At 47.1% G+C, this 26387-nt stretch overlaps 1 protein-coding gene across 4 annotated transcripts in view; it reads right to left on the minus strand.

Moving 5' to 3' along the window:
• pip5k1ca (phosphatidylinositol-4-phosphate 5-kinase, type I, gamma a) overlaps positions 1-19852 on the minus strand; it is a 145595-nt gene extending 125743 nt beyond the window's left edge. For 3 of the 4 annotated variants that reach the window (XM_038777887.1, XM_038777889.1, XM_038777888.1), the window contains exon 1: positions 19456-19851. In XM_038777887.1, the coding sequence (XP_038633815.1) occupies positions 19456-19552 (97 nt within the window). In that variant the 5' untranslated portion in view covers positions 19553-19851. Of the gene's footprint in view, positions 1-19455 lie in introns of all 4 variants that reach the window. The other variant, XM_038777886.1, reaches the window with a different exon arrangement.
• Between the last annotated feature and the right edge of the window lie 6535 nt (positions 19853-26387).

Genomic DNA, 26387 nt, shown 5'->3' on the forward strand with positions numbered 1-26387 from the left:
ACATTTGAGAAAAAAGACGATTGTTTCATGATGTTGGGGTGATGTAGAACAAAGTTTGCGCTACGATTTGGTTTATAGTTCTATCGACAGGCTTGTTGTATTTCTTGTTCTTGTTGGGGCTGTGTTTGCATCGTTTTTGATTAGATTTGAGGTTCTCTACTTAGTGGGGTTTTGTTATTGATATTAATATATGGTTTCCTTCACCTTTTCAACGTTGTTGTTTGACGCAACATTTAGTTGCTGGGAGGGCGTGCAAGTTAAATTGGGTTTGGTAGTTTTTTATTTTTTCTATTTTTCCTCTTCTCCAGTTGGGAGTCTCCCTGCTAACTAGGGAGTTAATTAACTGGAGTGGCTTTGGAGGGTTCGCTGCAGCTCATTTTTTAGTGCTTTTCTTTTAAAATGAGCTTACCAGAGTTTTTGTTTGGTTTGATTTTGTTATATATAACATATATATATATATATATATATATATATATATAGACTTTAGTTTTAGGCCAAGTCTTTGTTTGCCTCGTTCTTATTTGCTTTTAGGTGTGGTCACAATCAATGGCGTTGTTTGGGAAGGGAGGGGGTGGTGTAGTTTGTTGGTTTGGTTCTCTTTTGTCTGGTCTTATGACTTGGCTTGATGGATCTTTTTACTTTACCTTTTCAGTGTCTCTTGGTGGAAAATAAATGTTATGAGTGTACGTCCACCTCCACAGGTGACTATATGAAATCTAACAGGTCTGATTCAGTTGCACCTTCCACATTGTGAGAGGCTCTTAAGGCCTTGGGGTGGGGGGGGGGGGGGGCGGTGGGTGCTATCTCTTACAGAGCATATATGTTGAGGACAATCATCTTCTGGCTCACAGGTGGCCTCCCAGGAGATCACTCAGATAGTCAATTTGGGCAGCAACCTAGTTTCCGCCCCTCCCCAGGTCAATGAGGCTTTTAAATCCTTTTCCAGCGATTTTTATAGATCGGTACCCCCTGCAGATAAATCGGTCATGTCCGACTTTCTGGATGGCCTCCCCATCCCAAACACTGAGGTGGAGGATAAACATTGATGAGCGAGTGGGATTCCCCGTTATGCCCAGATGAGATTTTAAAATGTATTGGGCTGATGCAGTCTGGCAAGGCCCCTGGTCCAGATGGCTTTCCAATTGAATTTTACAAAGTTCTTGCAACAGCTTGTACATTTACTATTGGACATATTTAATGATTTCCTATCCCAGGGGCCATCATTTCCGACCCTCACTCAAGCTTCTATTTCCCTGCTTCTTGAGAGATAAGAGACCCGACAGTGTGACGTTCACAACACCCTATTTCGCTTTTGAATGCGGACGTCAAGTTTCTCACTAAGGTGTTGGCATTTCAGCTAGAGGCATGCCTCCCAAATATAATCTCGGAAGATCAAACAGACTTTGCTGAAGGCTGTTGTTGCCAGCCAATATACCCAACTGGTTTAATGCTATCCTTTCCCCCTCCCCAGTACCCGAACCCGAGGTGATATTATCTCTGGATGCTGAAAAGGCATTTGGTGGAGTGGAATGGGAGTATCTATTTGAGATTCTTAAAAAGTTTGGTTTTGGTCATAAATTTGCCTCCTCAATTCGTCTGTTATATAATGTCCCCACTGCCAGTGTTCATATGAAGGCTCTGAACTCTGATCATTTTCCTTTGAATAGGGACACTGGGCAGGGTTGTCAACTTTCTCCAGTCCTGTTCGCTCTGGGAATCGAGCCGCTCTGAACAACATTGAGGTCTTCGAGTCAGTGGAAGTGTATTTGTCAGGATATGCTGGAGCGTCGGGCGTCTCTTTATGCAGATGACACACTTTGATATTACGGTCAAGCTCCCTGTTGACGGTTTAACAAACACCGTCGGCTCCTTTTCTCGGTTTAAACTTAGGCAAGGGTGAATGTTTCCTGGTTAACCTACCAGGGAGCCGAGTCCATCTGGGGACGTTATCTTTTCACCTTGCTAAGACAAGCTTTCGCTATCTGGGGGTCTGGATGGCCCACAACTGGGCCTCACTTCACAAGTTGAATTACACAAGTCTGGTTAATAGCATCAAAATAGATTTGCAGAGGGGGAACAACCTTCATTTATCCTTGGCAGATAGGATTCAACGAGGAAGCGAGGGAAATGCGGCAGTCTGCAGGCGAGACTGAAGCAACGCGGTTTCAAGAACCCTCTCCCCAGCATACTCCTGGCAAATGTCCAAGCGATCGAAAACAAGCTGGTTGAACTTAATGCTAGATTTACCTCTCAGGAGGGAAGTAAGAGACTGATGTATGCTCTGTTTCACAGAGACATGGCTCACCCCTGCCTCATCGGACTGTGCCATACAAGCTACAGGCTTCTCAATTCACCGGGTGGACCGCACCGCGTTATCAGACAAAGCAAATGGTGGAAGGGTTTGCCTCCTCATCAACTCCGCCTGGTGCTTGGATGTGGCGACCGACTGCTCCCCGGACCTGGAATATCTGACCGTAAAGTGCCGCCCATACTATCTTCCATGTGTGTTCACTTCAGCCATTATCACAGCGGTCTACATCCCACCCCAGGCAGAAGTGAGGAAGACGCTGGACGAACTGTACGCAGTTATAAACAACTATGAAACAGAACACCCGGAGGCCATGTTCATCGTGGCCGGAGACTTCACCAAAGCCAACCTCAAGAGTGTACTGCCAAAATTCCACCAGCACATCTCCTGTCCTACCAGGGACGACAACACTCTTGACCACTACTACTCAAAAATCAAGGGCGCCTATCGTTCCATCCCCCCGACCGCATTTTTGGGAAATCACACCATATGACGGTGCTCCTTCTCCCAGCATACAAGCAGAGACTCAAGTGGGAAAACCCAGCTAAGAAGGTCGTGCAGTGCTGATCCAAGGAAACAGAAGAGCTCTTATGTGTACGTGACTGCTTAGACAGTGGTATGGTCCATATTTAAGAATGCAGTGACCAACTTGAAATGGGTATGCCACCACCATCAGACTTCATCAGCAAATGTGTGGATGACTGCGTGCCAAAGAAAGCAGTACATACGTTCCCCAACTGGAAAACGTGGCTCAATCGCGAGATTGACTCCCTACTGAAGGACAGATCTGAGGCGTTCAAGTCAGACGACCCTGACCTATACAAGAAATCCAGGTACAACCTCCGCAAAGCCATCAGAGATGCCAAGATAGAATATCAAACCAAGCTAGAGTCACAGACGGACTCTCTGCGATTGTGGCAAGGACTAAACAACATAACGGGCTACGAAGTGAAGCCGAGCAGTATCTCCGCAGCAGCACACCCTTCCTCAATGAACTCAATGCATTCTATGCTCGGTTCAAGCAGGTAACCAACAATCCACTGTCAAGTGCCCCAGCAGCCCATAACTCACCCATACCACCATCACAGCTTCCGAAGTCAGATCGGCCTTCCTGAAAGTGAACCCTCGGAAGGCGGCGGGCCCAGAAGGGATTCCTGGTCGTGCACTCAGAGCCTGCGCGGACCAGCTGGCAGAGATGTTCACGGACATCTTTAACCTGTCCCTACTCCACTAAAGGTCCCCACCTGCTTCATAAAGACCACCATCATACCGGTGCGAAAGAAGAACCAGGCAACGTGCCTCAATGGCTACCGTCCAGTGGCCCCTGACTTCAGTCATAATAAAGTGCTTCGAGAGGTTGATCATGAAGCACATCATCTCCATACTCCCAGAATGCCTTGATCCATTGCAATTCGCATACCACCGTAACCGGTCCACAGCAGACGCCATTTCCCTGGTCCTACACTCATCCCGAGAGCATCTCGACAACAAGGACTCCTACATCAGACTCCTATTTATTGACTACAGGTCTGCCTTCAGCACCATAATCCCAGCCAAGCTCAGATCAAAGCTCCAAAACCTAGGATTTGGCTCCCCATTCTGCAACTGGAGCCCCACTTTGCAACTGGATCCTCGATTTTCTGACCAACAGACCTCAATCAGTAAGAATGAACAACACCTCCTCCACAATAGTCCTCAATACCGGGGCCCCGTAAGGCCGTGTACTTCACCCCCTACTCTTACTCCCTGTACACACATATCGGCGTGACAAAATTTGGTTCCAACTCCATCTACAAGTTTGCTGACAATACGACCATAGTGGGCCAGATCTCGAATAACTACGAGTCAGAATACATGAGGGAGATAGAGAACCTAGTGGAGCGGGGCAGCGACAACAATCTCTCCCTCAATGCCAGCAAAACTAAAGAGTTGGTCATTGACTTCAGGAAGCAAAGTACTGCACACACCCCTGTCAGCATCAATGGGGCCGAGGTGGAGATGGTTAGCAGTTACAAATTCCTGGGGGTGCACATCTCCAAAAATCTGTCCTGGTCCACCCACGTCGACGCTACCACCAAGAAAGCACGACAGCGCCTATACTCCTCATGAAACTAAGGAAATTCGGCATGTCCACATTAACCCTTACCAACTTTTACAGATGCACCTTAGAAAGCATCTTACCTGGCAGCATCGCAGCCTGGGGTATGGCAACTTCTCGGCCCAGGACCGCAAGAAACTTCAGAGAGTCATGAACACCGCCCAGTCCATCACACAAACCTGCCTCCCATTCATTGACTCAATTTACACCTCCCGCTACCTGGGGAAAGCAGGCAGCATAATCAAAGACCCCTCCCACCCAGCTTACTTTACTCACTCTTCCAACTTCTTCCATCGAGCAGGAGATACAGAAGTCTGAGAACATGCACAAACAGACTCAAATACTTCTTCAGCTTCTTCCCCGCTGTTACCAGACTGCCAAATGACCCTCTTATGGACTGACCTCATTAACACTACACCCTGTATGCTTCATCCGCCCTGTATGCTTCATCCAATGCCAGTGCTTATGTAGTTACATTGTATACCTTGTGTTGCCCTATTATGTATTTTCTTTTATTCCCTTTTCTTCCCATATATTTAATGATCTATTGAGCTGCTCGCAGAAAACTACTTTTCACTGTACCTCGGTACACGTGACAACAAACAAATCCATTCCAATGAAGGCACCACTGTCAGCATCTTCATGTTGCAAATCACCCACAAGGAACAAAGAATCAATTACATCCGCAGAATTGAAGGTGATGTTTTCAAGCATCATTATTCTCTGATCAGCGTGGACACAACATTGCATATCTAACTAAAATAGGCAGCCTTGAGCTTCACTTTCCACAAACCATGGAATTGATTGCTTTCTGATCATTTTTAATATATCTTATTCAGATTTCAGTCTAACACTTCAATTCAGCACTCAGAGAGGTGCTGATTACATCTCTGCTCTCTCAGATGGGCATAAAATATCCCATGGCACAATTCAATGACGAGCAGATGTGTTCTCCCTGCTACCCTGGCTAACATTTAGCCCTCAGCTATTAACTAAATCAGATAATTTGGTCATTTAGAACATAAACATAGAAAATACAGCACAGAAAAGGTCCTTCAGCCCACGATGTTGTGCCGAACTTGTGTCCTAGATGAAGAACAAATCAATCTACACCCTAGTATTCTACCGTAATCCATGTACCTATCCAATAGCCGCTTGAAGGTCCCTAATGTTTCCGACTCGACTACTTCCACAGGCAGTGCATTCCATGCCCCCACTACTCTCTGGGTAAACAACCTACCTCTGACATCCCCCTATATCTTCCACCATTCACCTTAAATTTACATCCCCTTGTAATGGTTTGCTCCACCCGAGGAAAAAAGTCTCTGACTGTCTACTCTTATCAATTCCCCTGATCATCTTATAAACCTCTATCCTGTCGCCCCTCATCCTTCTCCGTTCTAATGAGAAAAGGCCTAGCCCTCATCCTTTCCTTGTAAGACCTACTCTCCTTTCCATGCAACATCCTTGTAAATCTCCTTTGCACCTTTTCCAAAGCTTCCACATCCTTCCTAAAATGAGGTGACCAGAACTGCACACGCTACTCCAAATGTGGCCTTACAAGTTTTATACAGCTGCGTCATCTCCTCACGGCTCTTAAATTTAATTTATTCCTTGCTGTTTGGGAACTCGCCAAGTGATTTTGGGTTTTATGTTTCCCACACCTCAAGGTGTTCATAGGCTGTGAAGCGCTTTGGGGCAATTTGAGATTACAGAACACACTCTGCACATATCTACAGCACAGAAACAAGTCATTGAGCCCAATAAGTCTATGGCAGTATTTATGTCTCCTCCCAGACCGTTTCCTAATCCCATCAACATATCTGTCTATTCCGCTCTCCCTTGTATTTATCTAGCATCATGTAAATGCATCTTTGCTAGTCAACCTACTCCCAGTGGCAGTAAGTTCCACATTTTATATACTCTGGGTAAAGAGTTCATCATGAATTACAAATTGTATTTATTTGTGACCATCTTATACTCATGGCCCCTAGCTCACGTCTCCCAAACAAGTGGATACATCTCTACATTTACCCTATCAATTTTTTTCACATTCTTGAAGATTTCTATCAGGTCACTACTCAGCCTTGCCTTTTCCAAAATAAGCCATTGTCTGTTCAATTTTTCATGCTAGATATAAGCTCTTGTCTGGAATCATTATAATAAACTTTTCTGCAACTTCTCAGTGCTTATATATCCTAATTATATATGGAGACCAGACCTCTTCACTGTACTCCAAATGTGATCTAACCAAAGTTCTATACAGGTCTAACACAACTTTTCTCTGCTAGTGATGGATTTTTTTTAATGACTTTATTTACCTTTTTGCAACATATGTCTTGTGCATCTGTTTGCCCAGACCCATATTCCTCTACAGTCTAGCCCATTGACATTTAAGTTGTTCATAAGTGAGGAATAAGTGAAATATTCCTCTATGAAAATGTGCCTCCTCACACTTACCTACACAAAAGTTCATAAATGCATATGAATCTATTTTTTTTCTACTTAACTTTCAGCACAATCAAGAACTTGCTTCCCTCTCCCTCAGATAATTCAATGCCTCTATCTTCTGAGCAGAAGCATGGAAAGTAGGATAATGCCAACTTGAATCAGAGTCTGTGTTGAGCCATTGATTTGCAGTCATGCCAGAGGTTTTTTCTCCTGATCATTATGCAGTAATCAATGTTGGAACAACAGATGCAAACTGAAGAGAAAAGCAACTTACTACAGAAGACTCATGCAGATCTGAAACGTTAGCTCCCTTCTCTCTCCATAGATGCTGTCAGACCTGCTGAGACTGTCCAATATTTTCTGTGTTTGTTACAGGTGTATACTGAATGGGTTCAATGTCATACAACTGTTTGGTGGCCAAAAGTTTTTTTTTTTTTTATTCATAATGGATGCTGGCAAAACTAGTATTTATTGCCACCCCTCCCCCTTTACAACTGAGTGGCTTCCTGAGCCAATTCAGATGGTAATTAAGAATCAAGCACATTGCGGTGGGTCAGGAGTCATATGTAGGCCACAAAAGATAAGGACCGCAGATACTTCCCTGAAAAGACATGGATGAGCCAAAGGGGTTTTAAACAGCCATGGTGGAGGTGGAGGAGGAGGAGGCAGTACCACAAAGGAGAGAAAAAGCAATGTTCTGAAGAAATGTTAGCGATTATGTTTTCAGTGCAGTTCTTACACAATTCAGGAAGTACATTACATACAATTCTTATTTCAGTTCCACTATTGGGTGTCAAATTCATCCTGTTCCATATGCCATTAAATTTGTTGCTGCTCCTTATCACAAGTCATCTATTACTTTCATCCCACTATATATATCCTGCCTGCCATAATGTAATAATGATTTAAAACAAACAATGTTAGAAGTCAATAAAAACAAAAATGTGCAATGGGTCAATCAATATACAAAAAGGAAGAAAGCCAATGCATCAGGTTTCAAGTGCCTTGATGTACTCAACCTGAAACATTAACCAGAGCTTTCAAACCTTAAACGTGAACCTATCATTCTCTTTCAGATGTTGATTGGCCTGCTGGACATTTCCAAAATATTCTGACATCACAAATCATCTCTTGTTCTTTTTGGACATTTGAAAGCACCCGTCCTTCATTTAACACCAACTTCCGAACACAATTCACTGCAATCGCATTATTTCATAATCACAAGCTCTGGACCAATACATTAACGTGAGCTAATACTGCAATGACATTAGTCAACGCAGATTAAGGCATTTGCAATACATTTGAGAAACTATACAACAACCCCATAACTGAGACATAATCATTTCAACAAGTCAGAGCGAATAGTAGCAGCTGGGTTCCTTTCACAGGCTAGTCCCAACACTGCAATTTTTATATGCATGACCTTATTGGTCATTTAAGATAAAGAAATCATGGAAAAGAGTAGGGGGAAAAAACAAGCCATGTTTAAAATCAATTGAAGCTCTTTGACACATGTAGCCTTTGTTGACAATTAAGTTGTAGTACTCTCACAAGAAGCTGAACTAATTCAATACCACACCTAAAAGCTTCCGTGACTTTGGTAATTAAGATGTTAAAATACAAACAACAGAAATGAATGCAGATATTTGCTACATTCGATCATTAATGCCTGGAATTCACGGAGGAACATTCAGCCCACCACACTGCTCCAAATGCTCAAAAAACATGGGAGCAAAGCATCATGTTGGTAGTTAATGATTGAGTCAGAGCACCCATTACAGGTTCCTTGCTCAGAGTTTGTTGATTTGTCAGTGTGCTCAGTAGGATTATGCAGCAAATTCAGAAAAATACTTTTTAGCTGTAGCCATAAACTAGTATACTTTAATGTTGTGCTAATATGTTCTTGCATGATGCTCTTCAGTCAGCACCTCAAATTAAATGATATCGAGAACTGTAATTCTAGAAGATTTTTACAGTCAACTGTATATATCTCATATCTACGATTACATTTTCCTGACCACGGATAATGCAATGCCCTAATCAATGCAGACACAGCAACAAGAAAAAAAATACAAAGAATATTTCAGATGTCAGATTTTAAAGCTGTGAATTTCTATTGAATAAAGGCAGATGCAGTTTGTATACAAATCCTGGTATATGCAGACTCATGTCAATTTACTGGAATCCAAATAAACTTGACAGGCAAAGAGAGTTCTATATAATTAAGTGTCAGCTCAGTGTTGCTAATAACCATAATAAAATGGATGGAGTAAGCAGCAAGTTCAGTTACAGTAAACAGGTTGCTCAAATTGAAACCACTCCACCTTGGCACTAAGTCAAAGCCACTGTAAAACCACAATAAATGCTGCATGTTCTGCTCCTTCAGATCAAGAGACTAACCCAGCAACAACTGCAGAATTTCCAGCAAATGGTACGGGATTAAAATTTGTTCAAATGTCAGTCTTGGTTCAAACAATAGCACTGCCTGCCACAAGTCAGAAGGATGTGGGATTTTTTTTTTTTTAATATATAATTTTTATTGGAATTTTTTACAGAAAATATAAAACATAACGACAAACAATGAAATGCAACAAAATAACCCATAATAACTGTAACACCCCCAGACCGTATCGACGCATGTATCCCATCCCCCACCCCCCCCCAACCCCAATGAACAACAAAAGAACTTAAAAATAAATTTAAATTAAATAAACAAAAATAGTCATCGTCCGCCCCCCCTCACCTTTTCCCTCCCCCTCACCTTTTCCCTCCCCCCTCACCTTTTCCCTCCCCCCTCACCTTTTCCCTCCCCCCCTCACCTTTTCCCTCCCCCCCTCACCTTTTCCCTCCCCCCCCTCACCTTTTCCCTCCCCCCTCACCTTTTCCCTCCCCCCACCCCACCTTTTCCCTCTCCCCAACCCCCTTTTCCCTCCCCCCCCCCCCCCTCACCTTTTCCCTCCCCCCACCCCCCCCTCACCTTTTCCCTCCCCCCCTCACCTTTTCCCTCCCCCCCTCACCTTTTCCCTCCCCCTCACCTTTTCCCTCCCCCCTCACCTTTTCCCTCCCCCCTCACCTTTTCCCTCCCCCCCTCACCTTTTCCCCTCCCCCTCACCTTTTCCCCTCCCCCCCTCACCTTTTCCCTCCCCCCTCACCTTTTCCCTCCCCCCTCACCTTTTCCCTCCCCCCCTCACCTTTTCCCTCCCCCCCTCACCTTTTCCCTCCCTCCTCACCTTTTCCCTCCCCCCCTCACCTTTTCCCTCCCCCCACCCCACCTTTTCCCTCCCCCCATCCCACTTTTTCCCTCCCCCCACCCCACCTTTTCCCTCCCCCCAACCCCCTTTTCCCTCCCCCCACCCCCCCTCACCTTTTCCCACCCCCCACCCTCACCTTTTCCCTCCCCCCACCCCCCCCTCACCTTTTCCCTCCCCCCACCCCTTTTCCCTCCCTCCCCCCACCCCTTTTCCCTCCCTCCCCCACCCCTTTTCCCTCCCTCCCCCACCCCTTTTCCCTCCCTCCCCCCACCCCTTTTCCCTCCCTCCCCCCACCCCTTTTCCCTCCCTCCCCCCACCCCTTTTCCCTCCCCCCCTCTCACCTTTTCCCTCCCCCCTCACCTTTCCCCCCCTCACCTTTTCCCTCCCCCTCACCTTTTCCCTCCCCCCCTCACCTTTTCCCTCCCCCCTCACCTTTTCCCTCCCCCCTCACCTTTCCCCCCTCACCCCCTCACCTTTTCCCTCCCCCCACCCCCCCACCCCTTTTCCCTCCCTCCCCCCACCCCTTTTCCCTCCCCCCTCACCTTTTCCCTCCCCCCACTCCCTCACCTTTTCCCTCCCCCCACCCCCCCCACCCCTTTTCCCTCCCTCCCCCCACCCATTTTCCCTCCCCCCCTCACCTTTTCCCTCCCCCTCACCTTTTCCCTCCCCCCCTCACCTTTTCCCTCCCCCTCACCTTTTCCCTCCCCCCACCCCCCTCACCTTTTCCCTCCCCCCACCCCCCACCCCTTTTCCCTCCCTCCCCCACCCCTTTTCCCTCCCCCCCTCACCTTTTCCCTCCCCCCTCACCTTTTCCCTCCCCCCTCACCTTTCCCTCCCCCCCTCCCCTTTTCCCTTTTCCCTCCCCCCTCACCTTTTCCCTCCCCCCTCACCTTTTCCCTCCCCCCCTCACCTTTTCCCTCCCCCCCTCACCTTTTCCCTCCCCCCCTCACCTTTTCCCTCCCCCCCTCACCTTTTCCCTCCCCCCCTCACCTTTTCCCTCCCCCCTCATCTTTTCCCTCCCCCTCACCTTTCCCCCCCTCACCTTTTCCCTCCCCCCACCCCTTTTCCCTCCCCCCTCACCTTTTCCCTCCCCCCCTCACCTTTTCCCTCCCCCTCCTCACCTTTTCCCTCCCCCCTCACCTTTTCCCTCCCCCCCTCACCTTTTCCCTCCCCCCTCACCTTTTCCCTCCCCCCCTCACCTTTTCCCTCCCCCCCTCACCTTTTCCCTCCCCCCCTCGCCTTTTCCCTCCCCCCCCTCACCTTTTCCCTCCCCCCCTCACCTTCCCCCCCTCACCTTTTCCCTCCCCCTCACCTTTTCCCTCCCCCCACCCCCCTCACCTTTTCCCTCCCCCCACCCCCCACCCCTTTTCCCTCCCTCCCCCACCCCTTTTCCCTCCCCCCCTCACCTTTTCCCTCCCCCCTCACCTTTTCCCTCCCCCCTCACCTTTCCCTCCCCCCCTCACCTTTTCCCTTTTCCCTCCCCCCCCTCACCTTTTCCCTCCCCCCCTCACCTTTTCCCTCCCCCCTCACCTTTTCCCTCCCCCCCCTCACCTTTTCCCTCCCCCCTCACCTTTTCCCTCCCCCCCTCACCTTTTCCCTCCCCCTCACCTTTCCCCCCCTCACCTTTTCCCTCCCCCCACCCCTTTTCCCTCCCCCCTCACCTTTTCCCTCCCCCCCTCACCTTTTCCCTCCCCCTCCTCACCTTTCCCTCCCCCCCCTCACCTTTTCCCTCCCCCCCTCACCTTTTCCCTCCCCCTCACCTTTTCCCTCCCCCCCTCACCTTTTCCCTCCCCCCCCTCACCTTTCCCCTCCCCCCCCTCACCTTTTCCCTCCCCCCCCTCACCTTTTCCCTCCCCCCCCTCACCTTTTCCCTCCCCCCCCTCACCTTTTCCCTCCCCCCCCCTCACCTTTTCCCTCCCCCCCCCCTCACCTTTTCCCTCCCCCCACCCCTTTTCCCTCCCCCCGGGTTGCTGCTGCTACTGTCCCCGTACCCTATCGTTGAGCCAGAAAGTCGAGAAAAGGTTGCCACCGCCTAAAGAACCCTTGTACCGACCCTCTCAGGGCGAATTTGACCTTCTCTAGCTTAATGAAACCCGCCATGTCATTGATCCAGGTCTCCACGCTTGGGGGCCTCGCATCCTTCCATTGTAGCAAGATCCTTCGCTGGGCTACTAGGGACGCAAAGGCCAGCACATCGGCCTCTTTCGCCTCCTGCACTCCCGGCTCCACCCCAACCCCAAAAATCGCGAGTCCCCATCCTGGCTTGACCCTGGATCCCACCACCCTCGACACCGTCCTCGCCACCCCCTTCCAGAACTCCTCCAGTGCCGGGCATGCCCAGAACATATGGGCATGGTTCGCTGGACTCCCCGAGCACCTGACACACCATTCTTCACCCCCAAAGAACCTACTCATCCTCGTCCCAGTCATGTGGGCCCGGTGCAGCACCTTGAATTGGATGAGGCTAAGCCGCGCACACGAGGAGGAAGAATTAACCCTCTCCAGGGCATCAGCCCATGTTCCGTCTTCGATCTGTTCCCCCAGTTCCCCCTCCCACTTAGCTTTCAGCTCCTCTACTGACGCCTCCTCCGCCTCCTGCATAACCTTGTAGATATCAGATATCTTCCCCTCTCCGACCCAGACCCCCGAAAGCACCCTGTCACTCTGCCACCTCGTGGGAAGCGAAGGGAATCCCTCCACCTGCCACCTAGCAAATGCCTTTACCTGCAGATACCTGAACATGTTCCCGGGGGGGGGGGGGGGGGGGGGGGGGGGGGCAAATTTCTCCTCCAACTCCCTCAGGCTCGCAAACCTCCCATCAATAAACAGGTCCCTCAGCTGTCCGATGCCCGCTCTGTGCCAACCCTGAAATCCCCCATCAATGTTCCCCGGGACGAACCTATGGTTCCCCCTTAACGGAGCCTCCATCGAGCCCCCCACTTCTCCCCTATGTCGCCTCCACTGCCCCCAAACCTTGAGGGTAGCCGCCACCACCGGACTCGTGGTATACCTCGTAGGAGGGAGCGGCCACGGCGCCGTTACCAGGGCCCCCAGGCTTGTATCTCCACAGGACGCCCTCTCCATCCGTTTCCATGCTGCCCCCTCCCCCTCCATTACCCACTTGCGCACCATCGACACATTGGCCGCCCAATAATACCCCGAGAGATTGGGTAACACCAGCCCCCCCCCCCCCCCCCCATCTCTACCCCGCTCCAAGAAGACCCTCTTCACCCTCGGGGTCCCATGCGCCCAAACAAAGCTCATGATGCTGCTAGTCACCCTTCTAAAAAAGGCCCTAGGGATAAAGATGGGCAAACACTGAAAAAGGAACAAGAACCTCGGGAGAACTGTCATTTTGACAGACTGCACTCTACCCGCCAACGATAGCGGCACCATGTCCCACCTTTTAAATTCCTCCTCCATCTGTTCCACCAGCCTGGTAAAATTAAGCTTATGGAGAGTCCCCCAACTCCTGGCCACCTGCACCCCCAGGTATCTGAAACTCTTCACTGCCCTCTTAAATGGGAGTCTCCCAATTCCCTCCTCCTGATCACCCGGGTGTACTACAAATACCTCACTCTTGCCTAAATTTAACTTATAGCCCGAGAAGCCCCCAAATTCCGCTAACAGCTCCATCACCCCCGGCATTCCCCCTTCTGGATCCGCGACATACAACAGCAGGTCATCCACATACAGCGATACACGATGTTCCTCCCCACCCCGCACCAGACCCCTCCATCTCCCTGACTCCCTCAACGCCATAGCCAAAGGTTCAATCGCCAGTGCAAAGAGCAAGGGGGACAGGGGGCACCCCTGCCTGGTCCCACGGTAGAGCCTAAAGTACTCCGATCTCATTCCATTGGTAACTACACTTGCCATTGGAGCCGCGTAGAGCAGCCTCACCCATTTGATGAATCCCTCCCCAAATCCGAACCGCTCCAGCACCTCCCACAGGTACCCCCACTCAACTCTATCAAACGCTTTCTCCGCATCCAGCGCCACCACTATCTCCGCCTCCCCCTCCACTGCCGGCATCATAATAACATTTAGCAGTCTCCGCACATTTGTGTTGAGCTGCCGTCCCTTGACAAATCCTGTCTGATCCTCGTGTATCACCCCTGGCACACAGTCCTCTATCCTGGTGGCCAGGATCTTCGCCAGCAACTTAGCGTCAACATTGAGGAGCGAGATAGGCCTGTATGATCCACACTGCAAGGGGTCCTTATCTCGCTTCAGGATCAGAGAGATCAGTGCCCGCGACATCGTCGGGGGCAAAGCCCCCCCCCCCATGCCTCATTGAAGGCTCGCACCAACAGAGGGCCCACCAGATCCGCATACTTTTTATAAACTTCCACCGGGAACCCGTCCGGCCCCGGCGCCTTACCTGACTGCATTTGTCCAATCCCCCTGACTAGCTCCTCCAACTCTATCGGTGCCCCCAGCCCCTCTACCAGCTCCTCTTGAACCCTTGGGAACCATAGCCTGTTCATGAAGCTCTCCATTCCCCCTCTCCCCATCGGAGGTTCTGACCGGTACAGTTCCTCGTAGAAGTCCCTAAAGACCCCATTTACTTCTGTCCCCTTCTGCACTACATTCCCACCCCTATCCGTCACTCCACCAATTTCCCTAGCCGCATCTCGCCTGCGGAGCTGATGCGCCAACATCCTGCTCGCCTTCTCCCCATACTCATATACCGTGCCCTGCGACCTCCTCCACTGTGTCTCCGCCTTTCTGGTGGAGAAGGATGTGGGATTAAACCCACTCCACTGAGGGTGCACTTTGTTGTCGGAGGTCTCTTCATTCCAATGCGTTAAACCTAGAGCTCACCTGCCCTCTAGATGGATATAAAATATCCCATGGCACTATAGAACCGGGAGTTCTCCTGTTTTTCTGACCAATAATTATCGCTCAATCAACACCACAAAAATATTAAATGGGCATTCATTCCCTTACTAATTGGATTGGATTTGTTTATTGTCATGTGTACCGAGGTACAGGGGGAAGTAGTTTTCTGTGAGCAGCTCAACAGATCATTAAGTATATGGGAAGAAAAGGGAATAAAAGAAAATATATAATAGGGCAACACAAGATATACAATGTAACTACATAAGCACTGGCATTGGATGAAGCATACAGGTCGGATGAAGCATACAGGGTGTAGTGTTAATGAGGTCAGTCCATAAGAGGGTCATTTGGCAGTCTGGTAACAGCAGGGAAGCGGTTTTTGAGTCTGTTTGTGCGTGTTCTTAGACTTCTGTATTTCCTGCTCGATGGAAGAAGTTGAAGAGTGAGTAATTCGGGTGGGAGGGGTCTTTGATTATGCTGCCCGCTTTCCCCAGGCAGCGTGAGGTGTAAATGGAGTCAATGGATGGGAGGCAGATGTGTGTGATGGACTGGGCAGTTGCCATACCAGGCTGTGATGCAGCCAGATAGGATGCTTTCAATGGTGCATCTGTAAAAGCTGGTAAGGGTTAATGTTGAATTTCCTTAGTTTCCTGAAGAAGTATAGGCGCTGTTGTACTTTCTTGGTGGTAGCGTCGACGTGCGTGGACCAGGACAGATTTTTGGAACTGTGAACCCCCAGGAATTTGAAACTGCTAACCATCTCCACCTCGGCCCCATTGATACTGTCAGGGGTGTGTACAGTACTTTGCTTCCTGAAGTCAATGACCAGCTCTTTAGTTTTGCTGGCATTGAGGGAGAGATTGTTGTCACTGCCCCACTCCACTAGGTTCTCTATCTCCCTCCTGTATTCTGACTCGTAGTTATTCGAGATCCGGCCCACTATGGTCGTATTGTCAGCAAACTTGTAGATGGAGTTGGAACCAAATTTTGCCACGCAGTCGTGTGTGTACAGGGAGTAAGAGTAGGGGGCGAAGTACGCAGCCTTACGGGGCCCCAGTATTGAGGACTATTGTGGAGGAGGTGTTGTTGTTCATTCTTACTGATCGTGATCTGTTGGTCAGAAAATCGAGGATCCAGTTGCTGGGTTTTAGAGCTTTGATATGAGCTTGGCTGGGATTATGGTGTTGAAGGCAGAGCTGCAGTCAATAAATAGGAGTCTGATGTAGGAGTCCTTGTTGTCGAGATGCTCTAGGGATGAGTGTAGGGCCAGTGAAATGGTGTCTGCTGTGGACCGATTGCAATGGCATGCGAATTGCAGTGGATCAAGGTGTTCTGGGAGTATGGAGATGATGCGCTTCATGATCAATCTCTCGAAGCACTTCATTATGACTGAAGTCAGGGCCACCGGACGGTAGTCATTGAGGCACGTTGCCTAATTGTGGGACCATGTTTACTCATATTCACTACACTTTAAAAGTAACAAATTGATTGCAAGACACTTTTGGGGATCCTGAAGACATAATATAAATGCAAGTACTTTCAAGTGAAATTAAGGGAATTGGTATGCAGATTACATATTACAGCACTTTTCTTATTGAAAACAGGAAGAGAAAGATTAACTTTAGTAGTTAAGTCAAAACTGAAATGCTAACTTTTCTTTTTCCTTCCAAATAATCAGCAATAAGTTATGTGCACAAATAAATTAAGGTTTCTTATCTGCTTTCTTTTACTCTTGCCATTTTAGTACACACCATTCTTTCACACCATTTCTCCTGGAAATGGTTGACTGCTTCTTCCTCAGTCTCTCCCTATTCTCCGGAAAGGTCCTCAAAATGATCATTAAAAATACACATCAACCTTTCTTTAACTTTACTTCAAGTTATTACTGCGTCAGTAGCAGAAGGGAATCACAAGCCCAATACTTTTGGTAAAATCAAGGTAGCATTATGGCAACCTCCTGGGCTTCCACAAATAAGGCTTGAATGAACACAATGTATTATAGATCACGATAAACCAATACTATAAACATTTTAAAAATAAATTTAGAGTACCAAATTGTTTTTTTCCAATTAAGGGGCAATTTAGCGTGGCCAATCCATCTGCCCTGCATATATTTTAGGTTGTGGGGATGAGACCTACGCAGACACGGGGAGAATGTGCAATCTCCACATGGACAGTGAAAACAATATTATAAATATATGGAATATCCAATTAGTTTTCACAATCTTCAATATATTCAATAGGTAAAAGTATCACGCAAGTACAATTTTAGAATGAGTAGGAGAATGTGACCAAGATATTCTCTCTCTTTTAGGAGTTGAATGCACCACGCATACATTTTGTTATTCAATCAGATTTATTTTTCTTAATTAGAGCTAATGTTAGTAATAATAAAGGAGAAGAACGTCGGTCTCTGTTGCTATCGTGCATATTAACCTTTCCATATTTTTCAAGCTGAGAACATCCATCATTCGCGCCTTCATCTCCCTAATCCCAAATTTTATCAAAATACGCCATCTTGTTTACAAATCTTTCCAAGACCACTCTTTACACCACCCTATCTCCATGTCCAAGTCCTGATACCTCATGCATGCGCTATGGTCTTCTGACACTGAACTCTTTCGGCAGCAGAATTCACAAGTGACTTGACTCTGTTAAATTTTTTGTTCTGTTTTTCTGTTTTCAAAAAGCCTCTTCAAAATCTCTCGCTTTGACTGCTACCCCCTAATCATATGGGCAGCACAGTAGTTCACACTGTCACTTCACAGCACCAGGGTCCCAGAGTCGATTTCCGGCTTGGGTCACTGTAGAGTCTGCACGTCCTCCCCGTGTCTGTGTGGGTTTCCTCCGGGTGCTCCGGTTTGTTCCCACAAGTCACGAAAGATGTGCTGTTAGGTAAATTGCACATTCTCAATTCTCCCTCAGTATACTGTACCCGAACAGACATCGGAAGTGTGTAAACTCGGGGATTTTCACAGTAACTTCATTAAAGTGTTAATGTAAGCCTACTTGTGACAATAAGATTGTTATTGTTATTTGTCCCGCCTTGAAGCACCTAGCAGGCTTCATGCTAAAGGTGCTTTATAGGAGGATGTTATTGTTGTCGATCTCAGAAAATCTACCCTATAGACATAAAATACATTACCGTAGAAATATCTGGTTTAATCACTTCATTTATCTCTCCTTGTTTTTGTAATTATGTTTTTTAATTTCAGTGAGCCATTAGCTGAGGGATATATTTATGAACATGAAAACAATTATTTTGCACAACATAAAACTGCAAATTGTTTCTGCATCATCAGAATCTACCTATCATATTACTATTAAATCAAAAGATATCAAAATCATTTTGCATGATTCTGTATGAGCCCATCACATGAGAGAGTTGAAAGTTACAACTTTTAGAATAAAAACCACTTCTCCAATGAAATTTCAATAGTGGTCTAAAAAAACTTGATTTGAAACACACACGCTAGTGCCTTATTAAAGGGATTGCCAAACTGCATTCCATAAACTCTTTAGGGCTCCTGAGGTGATTACATTGGTATTCATTGACCTATTAGCAGATTTGCTACAGTATACAAATAACCAAATCATTACAATGATAACCCTGTTAGCTTATCCTGCCTTTCGAATGTAAGGGCAAGTGGTCCCTTGGAGTGAAATGAAAATCGCTTATTGTCACGAGTAGGCTTCAATGAAGTTACTGTGAAAAGCCCCTAGTCGCCACATTCCGGCGCCTGTCCGGGGAGGCTGGTACGGGAAGTGCATTAATATCTGCAGGATGCTCCACAGAAAACACAGCAAAACAACAAATACAAGCACACCTAAATACAAAAGAATCTTACTTCTCAGAACCCTATTTGTGACAAACATTCCTGAGGGGCAAGCAACACTGCACCTGGCCCCAATACAATGCCCTTCACCCCAAACCAGAGTGCCAGTGGCATAGTGCATTCGTAAACACGACCACAAATACATGGAACGGTTGATGCAGTCCTGACCTTTTTTTCGTTTAATTAACCTTCCCACTTGTCTTTGAGACACTTCCTCCTGTCCAGTTTGGTCATTTTGAGAATGGGGGGGGGGGGGCGGCAGTGTCAGGTTGGTTAGAGATGATTATTTTACAGATATCTGAAGCACTTTCATTGGTGTGTGGCAATGCTGCAGTGGGTACCCATCCAAGCAGCAGACCCCACATCAGCCGTGGCTTCCATAGAAAGAGGCTGACGATGCGCTGACATCCCACCACATCAGACCCCTGGGAGTTGAATGCAGCGCTAGGATGACTACCTGAGCGGTGGGTGCTCTAATCCCTGGAGTCTGCAAACCTTTTCCAGCACCCTTACCCTCAAAGGGGAACTGATAGGTGCCTGAGTTCGGGGGGGGGGGGGGGGGGGAAGAGCACCTGACCCTCTTCAATGGGTTCCACCATCGAGCCAGGCATAATAATATCCTCCCTTCCCCCCCCCCCCCCTCCCCTCCCCTCCCCGCGTTCTTACCTAATGGGTAGATATCGCCCTCCGCTCCCGCCGTCTCCTCAGACGCCGACGCTTCGCTCTCCCCTCCGGCCTCCGTCGCCGCTCCGTCCGGTTCCATTCAGTCCTTGATAGGATTTAATATTTAATTACCATGGGGGGGGGGGGGGGGCGCGTAGGAAAGGTTTTTTTTTTCTATTTCTCTCCCCCCCCGAAAAAATACTGGATTTTATTGCAATTAAAAAAAAAATTCGTGTCAAGCGCGCGGGCCCCCGCTCTTCATTCACTCTTTTTTCTCTTTCTCTCTCTTCCCCGCCGTTCAGTAACGGCCACCCGGCTCCGCTCACCGGCAACAAAAACATCGGCGGAGCCCGCGGCCGCCTCGTCACCGCTCTCTGTGCACCAGAACCCGCCGCGTCATCGCTGCGCGCGTACGTCATCACACGCCGCTCTGCCTTTCCCCATGAAGTCATTCCTTTCCTTGAGCAGGTGTATGACATCACAGCCCACATTCGATGACGGGCATTCAGCCTCCAGCAATTGAAGATTCACCCAATTTTCTTTTGCTCATTGCTTCCTGGGGTGCGGGTATGGCTGGCAGAGGCCTGCATTTATTGCCCATCAATAATATTTTTTTCAAATGTTTTTATTGGATTTTCACATCCTTCATTGGACAATTAATTCGTTGTAAATTACATATTTCTGGTTCGAAGGTTAACTTACAGGTGTCGTACCCGGGAGTAGTGTTTTCCAGAAAGTAATCAGGATGCGGTTCTAGTTTATATTGAAAAATAAACCAAAAGAGATACACGTTGCAAGAAAAGGAAAGCAGCGCTGGAGGTGATTAAGGTCAAGTGGGAGGGTGAGTTGGGAGAGAGCATGGAGGAGGGGTTGTGGTGTGAGGTGCTCCAGAGGGTAAATGCCTCAACTTTGTGCATGAGGTTGGGGCTGATACAGCTGAAGGTGGTGTATAGGGCGCACCTCACAAAGGCAAGGATGAGCCGACTCTTTGAGGGGGTAGAGGATGTTTGTGTTTTGGTCCTGTCCAAAGCTGGAGGGGTATTGGGGGGAGGTGTTCAGGGTGATTTCGAAGGCGGTACATGTGAGGCTTGAGCCGGGTCCTCTGGAGGCCATATTCGGGGTATCAGATAGGCCGGGGTTGGAAGCAGTGCGGTGGCAGATGTTTTAGCCTTCGCCTCGCTGATTGCCTGAAGGCTGTTGGGGTGATGTCAATTTCTCCACCTTGTGCCCTGGAATGGCGGGGGGATCTGTTGGAGTTTTTAACACTCAAGAAGGTGAAGTTTGAGTTGAGAGGAAGGATGGAATTTTGATTTGGTTCTACAATTCATGGGCATTGTTCATTATGCACTTTCAAGAATTGGATGACATCGAACATTGGGTGGGGGGGGTTGGGGTTTGAGGGGTTGGACTGTGTATGCTGTTGGTGACTATGTATGGGTGGATGGTGGATTCCTGAATCCTTTTCTTTGATGTTCGCATTTAAAATGTTGAGGATTATTTGGGGGTTGGTGGGAGGGAGGATTTGTTGGCCAGGGGATTGACATTGTAATTGTTGTGTGTCAGGTGCTCGGGGAGTCCAGCGAACCATGCCCATATGTTCTGGGCATGCCCGGCATTGGAGGAGTTCTGCAAGGGGGTGGCGAGGACGGTGTCAAGGGTGGTGGGATCCAGGGTCAAGCCAGGATGGGGACTCGCGATCTTTGGGGTTGGGGTAGAGCCGGGAGTGCAGGAGGCGAAAGAGGCCGGTGTGCTGGCCTTTGCGTCCCTAGTAGCCCGGCGAAGGATTTTGCTACAGTGGAAGGACGCGAGGCCCCCAAGCGTGGAGACCTGGATCAATGACATGGCGGGCTTCATTAAGCTTGAGAAGGTTAAATTCGCCCTGAGAGGATCGGTGCAAGGGTTCTTTAAACGGTGGCAACCTTTCCTCGACTTTCTGGCTCAACGATAGGGTACTGGGACAGTAGCAGCAGCAACCCGGGGGGGTGGGGGGGGGGGGGGGAGACGTTGATTATGTTGGCTTATTTTATTTAAATTTGATTTATTTAATTTTAATTTATGGTTAAGTTCTCTTGTTGGGGGGGGTGGGGAGAGTGTGATACATGTGATGTTACGGTATGGGGGGAATTGTGGGTGTTATGGGGCTGTTAGTTGCATATTACTGCTTTTTGCTATACTTGTTGTTATATTTTTATATTTTCTGTAAAAAATTCCAATAAAAATTATTTTAAAAAAAGACATTGTAATTGTTATCGTTGAATGTTTTTGGTGGGTGTAAAGTTGGATAAAATGTGAAAAAGGAGAATAAAAATACTTTAAAAAAATAAATTAACAATGATAAAGAGAAAAAAGAAGAAAATCATACAATTCCCCCCCCCCCCCCCCCCCCCCCCCACTGATTATTGACTACAAACAGGTCCTGGAACAGGTTGGTGAATGGCTTCCAAGTCTTGTGGAAGCACTCTTCCAACCCCCTGATGGCGAATTTGATTTTCTACAATCGGAGAAATTCCGACAGGTCAGAGAGCCAGTCTACAGGGTCCATTAATAATTGCCTGCTGGAGCTGAGTGACTTGCTAGGGCCATTTCAGAGGGTGGTTACCAATCAATAAAAAGGCCAAGAGTGAACCAGTTGCATTTTTACAATAGATGGTAGTTTCATGGTCACCATTACTGAGACTAGCTTTATATTCCAGATTTTATTAATTGAATTTAAATTCTGCCAGCTTCCATGGTGGGATTTGAACCCGTGATCCCAGAGCATTCGCATCCAAAAACATGATCTCTGACGACTCATTTATTAGTTTTAAAAACTGAATTACAGGAGTTGTGGTGAAAGTGTGTTTAAATCATCCAATTGAATCATGAAGGGACTATTGGCTTTCCAATTGGCCCGGGTAAGATGGTGTGTAATGAGGATGGACATATTGGGATGACCCTCGGCCGATGAGTGTGGGCAGGACAGTGAGAGGTGGGGCATCAGCTGTCATGTTTCCAGGTGAAATTGGAATACCTTTTGGTTCACACTGAGAATAAAATTCATGCCCTTTTCCATATGAACTTATTTAGAAATATTTATTTCACTACTTTCTCCCACTCTTTTCTAGAGGTGCTGGCTCACACAGGGATAGCATTCCACTCAGAGGAGTTATTACATTGAAGAAGTTAGGGAGGCAATGAAAGAATAATGACAACATTGGAAGGGACATAACCCTTGTCAATAAAAGGGGATTCAATACATACGACGCTAACTTTCATTTACGTAGAACCTTCAGGAAGTTGGTTCAGCTCAGTTGGCTGGACAGCTGGTTTATGACGCAGAGCAAAGCCAACAGCACAGGTTTAATTCCCATACTGGCTGAGGTTAATCATTGAATACCCATATTCTAAACCTTGCCCCTCACCTTATGTGTGGTGATCGTCAGATTAAATTGCCACCAGTCAGATCTCCCCTTTAAAGGGGAAAGAGGACTATGGCACCTTTACTTTAGTACCTTTAACACAGACTAATGTGTTTTCCGGAGAAGAAAGGAATGGATTGCCTTGGTGGGATAATAAGGAAAGGTGTCTGAAAGTTTGATGAAAGAAATACATCTGGTTGCCTTTGAAGGTTAGAAGAACTGTGGAGACAAGAGGAGTTGGATGACATTTTAGAGAATGGAGCCACAGTGAAAGTGCTATCACTAAAGGGAGATAAAATCCAGACTGAGATGGCCAGAGTCAGGTGGATGGGAGACAAGGGAAGGGAGAAGGGTACAGAAGTAGGTGAGCCAATTCAAATATTAAAAGTTGCTTGTTCAACTTGCCGGCATTGATCAAATTCAAGTCAATTTTTCTAATTTTCCTTGCTCCATTCTTCTCCTGCTCTGTGCCCCTGGCCCTGCAGATATTTTTTCTTCAAGAACTTACCTAAAGCCATGATCCAATCTGCCTCCGCCACACTCTCAGGCAATGCTTTCCAGATCATAACCACCACTTAAGACTGTTTTTCCAAATATTACCTTTAGTTCTTTTGGCAGTCATCTTAATTCTGTGACCCCCCCGTGTTCTCAACACTTTACTCAATGGAGACCGTTTCTCTCTAATATTCTATCTAGACCCCTCTTGATTTTGAACACCTCTATCAAATTTCCTCTCAACCTTCTCTTTTCCAATGAGAGTCGCCCTAGCTTTTCCAAACTACAAATGGCTGAAGTCCCTCATCCCTAGAACCATTCTCATAAATCTTTTCCTCATCTCTCTAAAGCCTTAACACCCTTCCTAAAGTGAGGTGCCCAGAACTGGACAACATACGGCAATTGATGACTACCCGGTGTTTTATAAAGGTTGACTAGAAATGCTTTGCTCCTGTTCTGGTTTCCTCTCCCCAACTCAAGCCGATTGTAGCATACTCATGCAACCTCAGCTAAAGAAACTGAAGCACATGGACATTGTCATTTTCATTCTCACAGATAGATTTTCAAACACCTTCCTAGAATTTCCTTCAAAAAAGTAACCCTAGTATGTTGTATTTTCTGGAAACCCTGTCAGTTCTAGAGCTAATGATAAGGTTGCAGGCGAGTGAGTACACATTGTAATTATCTGTGCTTTAATAACAGTGTGAAGTCACCCTATGCACCATTTTACAGTACATTTTGTGGGGGGATGGGGACATACTTCTCAACTGTTAAATCAGTTTCTTTTGTAGCACTGATTGCACTCATTGGGATCAATTGTGTAATGTTTTGTTGTGCTGCTCCGTATTTGACACATATTTTATTTGTCAAACCTTTTTGTTTCCTCGATAAAGGCAAATAAAAACCTGCAAAGGCTGGAAACCTGACTCAAAAACAGAAAATCTTCAAAGTATACGAGAGGTTCATGCAGAAAACAGATACATTTACCAGATTAATTTATGAGGAAAGGTTGTACAGGTCAGGTTTGTATCCACTAGAGTTTTGTCGAAAATGAGGCGACTTGATTAAAACCTTAAGATCCTGAGGGATATTGATAGGGTTGATAGGGTTGATGCAGAGAGGATGTTTCCACTTGTCAGAAACTTGTCTAACATCGGGAGGTGTTGGGAAGTATGTCACATTACCTCCCCCAAGCTGATAGAACTTGTAATATCACACTGTGGACCTGAACTCAGCAGTTATGGTTTGACCTCCAAAGAGGAAGAGTTGTTTCAGTCAAGCAGCCAGCGCTGTTGACCATCTTACCATCAAACAGGTGGCAGCAGAAAGAACTCTGGCCCCTCATCAAAACTGTGAACGACTGGACCATTGGAATTTGTGCCGTCAATACTAGCTCAACTCTACATGCCTTCTCCCCTGGTGGAAGTCTCGTTCTTGGAAAGACGGATTGCCCTGCAACAGTCAACCTCCCCTCAGTCAGGCGTTTGATTCTGGACTCACGTAAGACCCTAATTTGTATTTTATTGTAGTCTGACCCTAAACCCTTCCTTTCCTTAATCCCTTTTTATATTGTATGAGTGCAATGGGGGGGGGGGGGGGGGGGGGGGGGGGGAGGAAATTGCAAAACCCTTCTCCCCGTTTGGTGTGTGTGTGAAATATACGAGCCCCATTTATTTTTAATTTTACCTCGGGTTTGTGGTGCTAGTTATTTATAGGGGATTGGAACACTCCAAATTTAAGGGTTGGGGAAAATATGCCACCTGTATAAAGGGGGATATCAAAAATAAAAACACCTCTCTGTGTACGGACAGGTAATGAGAGGAGAAATCAGGGCTGCTTAAATTACTCCCCCTCCTTTCCATAACCAGAGGGAGAATTTGAATTTTCAACGGTTTAGTGGGAATAGAGCTAGGGGAGGAGGAAGTGGGTCTCATGGGAAGGTAAGCTCAGGGATAGCATATTAATAATAATATTTATTAGTGTCACAAATAGGCTTACATTAACACTGCAATGAAGTTGCTGTGGAAAATTCCCGAGTCACAGTATAGCGCTTGTTCAGGTAAACTGAGGGAGAATTCAGAATGTCCAGTTCACCTAACAAGCACGTCTTTCGGGATTTGTGGGAGGAATCCGGAGCCCCCGGAGGAAACCCACGCAGACATGGGGAGAACATGCAGACCCTGCACAGACAGTGACCCATGCGGGAATTGATAGGGGGCCCATCAGGGGTAAGAGGAGAGAAACTAGATGAAGATGCAATTCAGGGCTATGGCAGGGGGAGCTTTAGTAGAAGTTTGGCTCCTGGGCTACTGGGAGGGAGATCACTGCCGCCCAATAAACCACAACATTAGTCTTTGATTCGAGATCTGTGTGGTAGGCTATATTAGGGTATCGCGGTGCCTAGGTGGGATGTACCTTATACTGTAGTATGAGTGGTAGAACCTGCCTGCTGGTTCCGCCCAGCAGGCGGAGCATAATAGTGTGTGTTTCACCCACAGTAGTCATTCTGTACCGGAGCTGCTGGGGTAACTACTTGTTCATTAAAGCCTTCAATTGGACTACAATCTCGCTTCAGTAGTGATTGATCGTGCATCAATCTGGTCCTCAGATACTGTTTTAAAGGTTGAGCTGGTACATTGGAGACAAAATCACCTATGTCTGCCTTTCTTGGGAGGCGGTAGGTTAACATAGATACCTCCAGTGGAAAGGCTTGAACCAGTTAAAATAAGATGGACTGAATGGATGCCTCCTGTGTTGCAATCTCTACGACTTCTGAGTTCAATTCTATAGGCAATGAGCACTTTGTGATACAACATTCAACTAGCTTTTCTTTACATGGCAGCAGTAACAGGTCTTATAATCACGGCAAGAATACACTTTAATGAAATCAGTCAGCTTTTCTCCTCATGTTGGGGCCAGTTACAGCCCCAGGGCCACAGTTTTTTGACTATAATTAGTGGCAAAGTCTTTCATTTCAAACAAAATTGGTTGTCAGATCACTTTCCCATCTTCCAAACCTTGAACCTCCTTTCTATGAATGGT

This window comes from Scyliorhinus canicula, chromosome 18 (genome assembly GCF_902713615.1).
Source record: "Scyliorhinus canicula chromosome 18, sScyCan1.1, whole genome shotgun sequence".
NCBI lineage: Eukaryota > Metazoa > Chordata > Chondrichthyes > Carcharhiniformes > Scyliorhinidae > Scyliorhinus > Scyliorhinus canicula.